General features: G+C 40.2%; 1 protein-coding gene across 2 annotated transcripts; it reads left to right on the top strand.

Annotated features, from left to right (window-relative positions):
- Positions 1–605: 605 nt before the first annotated feature.
- dhcr7 (7-dehydrocholesterol reductase) lies at positions 606–8,606 on the top strand. 2 transcript variants are annotated; one of them, XM_032561301.1, is made up of 8 exons: positions 606–737; positions 1,838–1,946; positions 3,134–3,356; positions 3,440–3,530; positions 3,617–3,830; positions 3,919–4,123; positions 6,057–6,188; positions 7,061–8,606. In XM_032561301.1, exons 2-8 carry the CDS (start codon positions 1,858–1,860, stop codon positions 7,523–7,525), a joined length of 1,419 nt encoding a protein of 472 aa, XP_032417192.1. In that variant the 5' UTR covers positions 606–737; positions 1,838–1,857; the 3' UTR covers positions 7,526–8,606. The 2 variants fall into 2 exon arrangements, with proteins under 2 accessions (XP_032417192.1, XP_032417193.1); XM_032561302.1 differs by having other exon boundaries at positions 611–737; positions 1,835–1,946.
- Positions 8,607–9,604: the final 998 nt, after the last annotated feature.

Genomic DNA, 9,604 nt, shown 5'->3' with positions numbered 1-9,604 from the left:
TTTACTAAATGCATAGGATTAATAAACCTAAAACCAGTTTATTATCAAGGTAGATGTTGATAATAGGTTAATGACTATTGAAAATGAGTCCTTAACCTGAACTTTATTTGAAAATTATACTTTGTAAAACATATGACGTCCAGTTTTTGATTTGATGTTATTTTATTTATTTTGCTCTATATATGTTGTAGAATGGCAGCTTAACGACAGAAAGGAACAGAAGACAAGTTACAACAAGACAAGACAAGTTTAAATTTCGTTGTTCTTGTGACAATGACAATAAAGATTTATCTTATCGTATCTTATAACAACGTGTTAAAATGTGTCTTGTTATTAGCGGCCCTATTGATAGAGGCACAAAGTATGTTTCTTTTGTAAATAAGGATGGTTCTAATTTTTGCAAGGTAAGGTAATGTAAGGTAATGCATCCCTCCCACATTTTGCTACTTTTCATTCATACACTCTGACGCTGACCATGGTGAAATACTTCTAAAGTTCTCGGGCGCTCATCGCTCCAGTCGCTCTTACCCAATCAGAAGACAAAGAATCCAACCCAGTTATGAGTCTGACACAACCTCATTGGTTTATCATCCAAACGTAGTGGCCTTATGGGCGGAGCCTGTGGCGCTACGTCGAGTTCCGTCTAGCGGTTAGCAGGGAGGCTGTAGTCCAGTCTGCCTCTGTAGGAAGGAGGAGGACAGCTGGCTCCACTTTATACCCAAACTTACAGCACAGAGGTGAGTCAGCAACCGTACAATACAGCATCTGTAGAACATGTTTTCCACTGTATTTTACACCAGTATGCATTTATAATGATGACACAATGTCTAGAGCTATGACGGGCTGGTGACGGTCACCTGTCTTAAATTCGACTTTAGTAAACAAAAAAATGCGCGTGCACAAGCAAATAAAGAATGACCCATTAACCTGATGGCTGCTCCTGCCTCGCGTATAAAATAAATGGTGTTTGTTGAGCATTACGAAACCTGGCTCCCTTCCCTCGCGCTCTCAGTGCAAAAACAAGAAGCTACAAGGACGAGTCATTTCCCCCTTCTATTTATTATTTTATTACACAAATTTAATTACAGTAAAACAGTTTATTGGTTTGTTGCTCTTCGTCTTGACTCTGACCTATATATTCACTGCTTTCAAGGTACGTTTCATAATCTATTAACTCAGAAGGACACATTAGGGCTCCGCCTGCTGTTGCAGTAAGACGCAATTGAGTTTGTGATATTCCGTTAAAAATGCTTTGTTCAGTAGTTTAGTAGTAGTACTACTGTGGTTGTCTGTAAGTGTTGATGTGAATGAAATTATCTCTGAAGAGATGCACTTTAGTTCCACTTTATGACCCTTATTATGTGAACAGAGATGTTTACCATATACCAAACTGACCTTAAAACTCACTTAACATGTAGGCCTACTGTGGATATTTTTAAAGGTAATACAATGAAAAATGAAGTTGAAAAGCAGTTATTTTTCTTTTGTTTCTTTGTTACTTTGTTTATTTAAAAAGGACAATCCATATGAATTCAGATTTTGCCATAGATGGTAATTTCCATTTCCAGTCCCTGGCTTATATAACAAGAGTGCAACATTAAACCTCATGATTCAATAAATTACAAAAATAGTTAATAACTAGTTAATAGTAGTTTATATGTACAGGTATTATGATATAGGTATAGTGATAACACAGGGGAACTGCTCTAAATGAGGCCCATGTTTTGTAAGTGCTGACATTTGTTGCTTGGACACCTGGTTGTCACTGATTGCGTACAAAGTACAGGACACTGCTACAAGATGGATCCTAAACCTGATAATGTGATTCTCTCAGCAGAGGTGAAGGCTGCAGAGACCATGGAGTCCACAAGGAGGCGCCCTCAGCACCATGCCAATGGGAAAGGGTCTGAAGCTGTGGAGAAGTCAGCACAGTGGGGAAGAGCATGGTGAGTAGCTCAAGCTGCACGGGCTTATTTGTTCAAAAAGAGGAAAAAATCCATTGACTTGTCCTATTTTGTGATTCAAGGAGGTTTTACCTTGTGAAATAGTTTCACAACAGAAACACCTGATAAAATCCAGTTATGTGATATGGACCAGTGTCTTGCAAAAGTACAAATTACTCCTGAGCTATAATCCCTATCCTGGATTAACTGATATAACATGACTTTATGTTATATTATAAAGACAAACTTAAATAGATTTTATATGATAAATAAAAAACAAAATAGGGCCTTAATGTTTAAAGGAAAGTACGTAATATATGCATATATCAGCGTTATCCTACCATTAAACACGCCCCCCCAAGAAGATCACGGCATTTGGGGGCGCCAAGCCACACCTCTTGCGCTTATCACAACCTTTCGAAATCACCAAAGTTAACAAAAGCAGGTTGAAAAAAACACACTTCTACTCTGTGTCACCGATGCTCACATGTGCTGAGGCAGCTGCGTTCACATGCGGTGAAAACACACTTGGCAGTCATGGCTGTTATGACATGCTAACAGCTCAGTTCTCAAACACTGCTAATCCCCCTCATTTGATTTTGTAGCTTCTCTTTAAATTTTTGTCTGGGTTTATGGTTAAAAGGCCAGGCATTATGTAATGATAGTTTTTATGATTAGTGTAAGAGCCATATGAATGAAATGAATAATTATTGATTGAGGTGACAGAAGCACACGGCTTTGACACTTGGGTGGTGGGTGTGTCAAGGTGGGCTGACTGTCACTTAGGTATGAATGGGAGCCATACTGGCTCACTGGCTCTGTGTGTATGAGGAAGCGGGTGTGCCGGCGTGGTCATAATTTCTGTTGACCGTACTGTAATGCCGTGTATTGTTGGTACCATTGGATGATTTGGCCTGGTCAGTATGTGTCAGTCCTTGTAAAGTCTGAAATATGACAATCAAAGTGGAATAAATTGATGATTGCAACAACAAAGAAGCGGCCTGGAGAGTATCAAAGTACAGTTTGAAATTCCCCGAGTTAACCCAGTGCGGCCCTCTACAACACCATTAGTTTGCCGCGCATCTAATTAGTTTTTTTTATTTTTTATAGTAGTTATAGTTGAAACATTACATATCTCTGCATGTAGAAAATCTTCTGACCCACCTCCTGTGTTTCTGATCCGTTCCCAGGGAGGTGGACTGGTTTTCCCTGATCAGTGTCGTCGGCCTCCTTTGCTTCGCTCCCTTCATCGTCTTTTACTTTGTGATGGCCTGCGATCAGTACGAGTGCTCCATCAGTCAGCCTCTGTTAGAGCTGTGCCAGGGAAAGGCAACCTTGCTGTCCATCTGGGCCCGGGCCCCCTCCTTCACTTGGACTGCTGCTAAGCTATATGCCATCTGGGTGAGCTTTCAGGTAAGTAGAGGAGGGATCAGGTGCTGCGTCACACAGCAGTTTTGCATTTTCTTCAAACTGAAATAAAGCGTCTTGCTCTTCAGGTGTTTCTCTACATGTGTATTCCTGACGTCACCCATAAGTTTATTCCGGGCTACGTGGGTGGAGTGCAGGATGGAGCTCGTACCCCTGCTGGTATATCCTTCCTCCTTCCCTGAAACAGTTGTGAAAGAAATGTCTTATTTCTTCTTAACGTATATTTGTTTTCTTCTTCTCCCAAGGTTTTATTAACAAGTATGAGATCAACGGCCTGCAGTGTTGGATCATCACCCATGCTCTGTGGTTTGCAAATGCCAATTATTTCCACTGGTTTTCTCCTACCATTATATTTGACAACTGGATCCCCCTGTTATGGTGTACCAATATACTGGGCTATGCTGTGTCTACCTTTGCCTTTGTAAAGGCCTACCTGTTCCCCACCAATGCTGAGGACTGGTGAGATCAGCTGCTGAACTCCACATTATCTCAGGTATTATAAAGATAACACAACGTTTACCCACTTGCTTTCTTTGTCACTTCACAGCAAGTTTACAGGGAACATATTTTATAACTACATGATGGGGATAGAGTTCAACCCTCGCATCGGCAAGTGGTTCGACTTCAAGCTGTTCTTCAATGGCAGGCCTGGCATCGTCGCCTGGACCCTGATTAATCTGTCTTACATGGCCAAGCAGCAAGAGCTGTACGGTCACGTCACCAACTCCATGATGCTGGTCAACGTGCTGCAGGTAAGATGGGAAGACCAGCTTCTTAAAGCTGCAGTATGTAACTTTATAAAAATAAATAGGGTTTTTTTGCATATTTGTCAAAACTGTTACCTTGTTGTGCAAAAAAGAAAATCAAACTTATCTGGTCTAACTAGAAACCAGTCAGAGCCAGGGGGTGGGCCTTAGCGCTGTCAGTCACCCTCAGTGTGGAGCTACTCATCCCTTTTATGTCTAAATTAGGTGAATTTATTGCCAGATCACATAGTATCATTTATATCTAAATATAATGTTAATTTATCTGATGGCTGTCAACTAGGCCTGTCGCGATAAACGATAAATCGATTAATCGTACGATAAATTAAAACTATCGACGTCATTTCAATTATCGGCATTATCGTCTCTCCCGACCTTTTTCTCTTTCTGTTGATGACACCGAATGAAAAAAGGCTCAACTCCGGTGCTCTCACTGACTCCTCCCTTCCTCATTTCCTTAGTGTAAAGCCCAGCGCACACTACACGATCTTAGAGCTGTCGGCCGATTGTCGGCCCATTTTCAAAACCTGACAGATCACACATTAGCCGACAGAAATCCTAGCTATAACGGTTCGATCGGGTTTGTTCCTGCCGTGTGGTGTCCAACAATGGGCACAAAATAATGGCTACAAGTTCAGTGAACTAATTTTAAAACCAGGTATTAATCAATGCTTTACTAAAATCTACCTGCAATGCATGTGGCTAGTGTCAGCGTAAAGTCCTGACTGAATGAAAATCATTAGAACCTATTTACGTCACCTTAACGAAGAACAGCTGAAAAGTTACCGGGTTTATCAACTGCGGTAGCAATTTCGCTCCAACTCCTCCTCTTGTCATTTCTATATTCTTTGCATGTTGAATAAACATTAATGTTGTTTCCACGTCGGCTGGACTTCGGGTTGCGCCGTGTCAGCTGTTTGGGATTCCCCGACGTAATTTCCCCTCAGAAAACACGGAGGAGAATCCTCGCTTTCTGATTGGCTACCTGTCACTTTCAACAGGCTGCGTTAAGATCCCAGTCCGGGAAAACCCCTGATTTAGATCGGAGCGGCAACGAGGATCTACCGTAACACACCACACAATCTTAGAAAGACCAAAGGTCTAAGATTGTTGTATGGGGAAAAATAGGAGCAAAAAATCATGTAGTGTGAACTATTGCATCAGGTAGTCGATGTGCCCGTCTTCTCTATTTAAATCTAATTATTACTGAAGGGCAACATAGTATACAGACTTCATAATCTGCACTCTTTGGGTTGAATGCAGTGTTTATTTCCACTTTGGCTTTATGTTGTTTAGTTTTTATCAAGTACATTTTTTGTTAATGGAGACTGAGAATCCATTTTGTTTTTGGTTGTTTTGTTTATTTAGTTTATCAGCTCCAGTGTTAAATATTCTTTTGAAAATAAAGTGTATCTATCTTTGGCAGGAAATCACATGCATTATTACGTCATTTCCATTAAATCAGTGTAAAAAGGTCTTCAGACAATATTATCGTTTATCGCAATAATTTTTTGAGACAATTAATCGCTCAGCAAAATTTGCTATCGTGACAGGCCTACTGTCAACCAAATTAACAGAAATCCAGATTATCGGCAGTGATCGGTGATCAGGCCTCATGGGTGATCAGAATCGGAATCGGCAGCAAAAAACCTGATTGGAGCATCCCTAATCATGTCACATGAACAATGTAGAATATTTTTAATTTATTTGATCATTTATAGTCATTATAGAACAAGACTCGGGATTAGTTTCACTTTCAGCTTGTTGTATTTTTCAGATTTTTCTATAAGACATAACCTTCAAAGCTATGGCTACATGGGTTTTTATCCTTCCCAGTATAATTCATTCAGTACTAAACTAAAGTAAGAAGTAAATATCATATTAATAATGTCAGTGGCAAAACCTGTTTGTTGCTTCATAGGGGATTTATGTGCTGGATTTCTTCTGGAATGAGGCGTGGTACCTGAAGACCATTGATATCTGCCATGACCACTTTGGGTGGTATCTAGGCTGGGGGGACTGTGTGTGGCTGCCGTACCTCTACACCCTGCAGGTAACACACACACACACACACACACACACACACCACAAAGTCTCCATGCCACGCTAAATGGTTAATATGTTGTGAAAAGGGTTTTCACCTGCAATAAGTCAACTAGAAAAGTGTCAGAAAGCATTTCAAAATGTGTCATCAAGAGTTGATGACACATTTTGCTGGGTGATTCATTGTCCCAGAAATTATTGTGATAATTGCCATTTGTTTATTATAACATTATTATTGTTTGAAGACCATTGTTAATAGTATACAAATGACATATTAGGCAATGACAATTAGATACAATTGTAGTTCTCTTTTGAGAAAACTGCCCTTTTAAGGAAACTGTCTTAGTTTGCTCTATTTTGCACTGTCCTTTAGTATTTTTGCATTGTACCTGATCTAGAATTTTTTTCAGTTCTGGGACATACACAGATATTAATATCGGATTGGTGCATCTCTAATATTTAGGGACTTTTCAGATAACCAAAATGGTAATGGCTATAATCAGAATAAGGCGGTCCAGCTTTTTAAAGGTTAGTAATATCACTCATTGGTAAAATTCCATTGAATTGGCTCTTTTTTTCCCATCTTTCTTATAAGTGTTACAACTCCCCCTCTTAATAGAGTAGATTATAACAAGGAACCCCATAAGATACTATAGAAAAATACAGAGCAGTCCTGCAAGGAAACCTGATTGGGTTTCTGGACCGAACTATCATGTAATACTGTAGTCCTGACTGCACTGAACTCTGAGCTGCGATTTAATGTGAAAATATTCATAGCTTACCAATAGTTTGAAATGCACTGTACATGAAAGCTGACTGATCTTACTTGTGGCTGAAAGGCTTAGACAGTTGATGTGTTGTTGATGTGTTTCTGGCTCTTAGGGCCTGTACCTGGTGTACCATCCGGTCCAACTATCAGACACTCACGCCGTCGCCGTACTGTTGCTCGGTCTCGTTGGGTATTACATTTTCCGCTCCACCAACCATCAGAAAGATCTGTTCCGCCGCACAGAGGGCGCCTGCTCCATCTGGGGGCGTAAACCCACCTACATTGAGTGTTCGTACCTGTCCGCCGACGGCCGCAGCCACCGCAGCAAGCTTCTGACCTCGGGGTTCTGGGGAGTGGCGCGTCACTTCAACTACACTGGCGACCTGATGGGTTCTTTGGCTTACTGTGCCGCCTGTGGCTTTGGCCACATTCTTCCATACTTCTACATTGTTTACATGACCATCCTGCTGGTCCACCGCTGTGTGCGAGACGAACACCGCTGCAGCAGCAAGTACGGGAAAGACTGGAGACGTTACACCGACACAGTGCCTCACAGGCTGATTCCTGGACTGTTTTAAAGAGAGGCAGAGGAGGAGCTGGAAAAGCTGGTGAAATGATGAATGCTTGGTTAAACAAGATAAGCTTGGCTCCTCCCACTGAACATTCTCCTCTGAATTTCTGACTCTGCACTTCAAACTCATCCCTGTAGCCCTTTGCCAAATGAATACAGTTTGATAGTTTTTGGTTTCTATGAAGCGACAGTGTGCCAACTTGCAGGACATTTGATAAAAAGATGTATTTTTTCAGAAACAGCCTGAGCAATCACCAGAAACAAAGTTACTTGTTTAAAACACTGAACGCCATGTGCTGCAAAGTGAGGGTCATGGCCCCTGGGGAGGAAAGGAGCCATTATGATTGCAGTTTACTCATCTGTATTTGTGAGCAAACAGCTCAGTCTCAAAGATTCAACTCAGAGCATCAGATTGTAGCTGTGGTAACACAACAATCTAACTATGAAGATTGTTCTTTGAACTTTTACAAAGTAAACTTGCCAGCTTGACAAGGTGGGGGTGTAAAATGTTATTATATCCAAAGGGGAGCCAGCAGAAAAGATTTGGGAACCACTGAGCTATAGAATATCTGGGATGAAAAGATATATCTCTCAATTTATCAACCATTTCTTTTAAAACATACCGGATTCAAATTTGTGTGGTGCTGATCTTTTGTTTTTCACTTCATCAAAAATATATGGATGCTTGTTTGTAACAATTATAATGGACTCCAGCTGTAGTGGGCTCTTACTGCTTAAAACCTCTTAAATGTCCTGAGGACAAGAGGACTTGCAGGTTATCAAAGTTTTGAGGGTGACAGTTTTCTCAACCAAATGTCTTCTACCTTTACTGTACTCAATGCCACTGTTTGATCTAACTTAATTGTCCTCCTGCAGTCTGGAAAAGTTATTGTTGAGTCTCATTGATGAGAATCCTCCACATTACGTAAGTCATAACAGTTACTGAGTTCATGGTAACTCAATCAAAATTCATCCACATTCCAGCTCCAAGGAAATGGTTCTTCTTTCAAAGTATGTTTCCTGTACTTTACAATTTCTCAAACTGACATTGCAACCGTCCAGCAATAAACTAAAAACAGAACTTTTAAGTTTAGTGATGATCTTACTTTGTTTTGACACACTATCATTAAGGAAATCTAATAAACATGTTCAGGCTTTTGTTTTTTGCTAGACACTGACATCATTATGGCATAAAGTCAGTCTTTGTCATTTTGTAGTATTAGCACTAGAGGGCAGCAGATAGCTTTTCTTCAAAACGGAATGGCATTTTTTCATAAATGTGCAACAGTTATACATGCATAAAAATAATTTAGAGCTTGCTACTGCTGCTCTTTAATTGACTCATCCTACAATTATTACACTGTTATACCATAAAATGAGTAAGGGACTAACAAAAAACATTTTAAAAGGCTGCACTTTTCGATTTTTATTCCTATACATAATAGAGGCCAGTAGTGGAAAAAATGGTTTCTGATGTACATCATTTAAAACATGTTTTTTGTTAGTTCATTAAAATCCAAGCCAGTTATAGTTATGTAAATAGTTTTGCTTGCAAGGATCGTAAGAGTTTAGAACATCCCCCTCTGGTGGCCATCTTGTAAGCAGTGATATTGAGTGAAATTATGTTTTACAAATACAAGGTGAAGTGCATGACAATAAGTCAAAACAGACTAAAGGTAACCAGAAACAATGTAATGGAAATAGTACAGTTTGGACCCAGAATGAGAACCAAAACCCAGGTAAGGTTTAATGAGTTTTATGGACAGCAACTGCATCATCGGTTGGTTCAAATTCAAAAATACTTTATCAATCTCAAAGGTAAATTAAATGAGTGTCAAGTTATGACGAGTGATGAGTCATGAGCAACATAAACAGGAAGTACTGTACAATCAGCAAATGAACAGTTACCCAACAGAGGTGGTTTCCACCATCTTTTTGGGGATTCGGACCACGACGGACTTGAGTCCTCTGTGATGTAACAGTGAAGGAGTAGCAAGTGTCCTTTCTCCGGGGATTGTTTCACTCACAGAGAAGAAATGTCACAGAGTTCGGAAATACCGATACCAGGGTGAGTAAGTTGACACGC

Source organism: Xiphophorus hellerii, chromosome 4 (genome assembly GCF_003331165.1).
Source record: "Xiphophorus hellerii strain 12219 chromosome 4, Xiphophorus_hellerii-4.1, whole genome shotgun sequence".
Taxonomy (NCBI): Eukaryota; Metazoa; Chordata; class Actinopteri; order Cyprinodontiformes; family Poeciliidae; genus Xiphophorus; species Xiphophorus hellerii.
The sequence above is the reverse complement of the archived record's forward strand: the minus strand, read 5'-3'. Positions and strand labels throughout refer to the sequence as shown.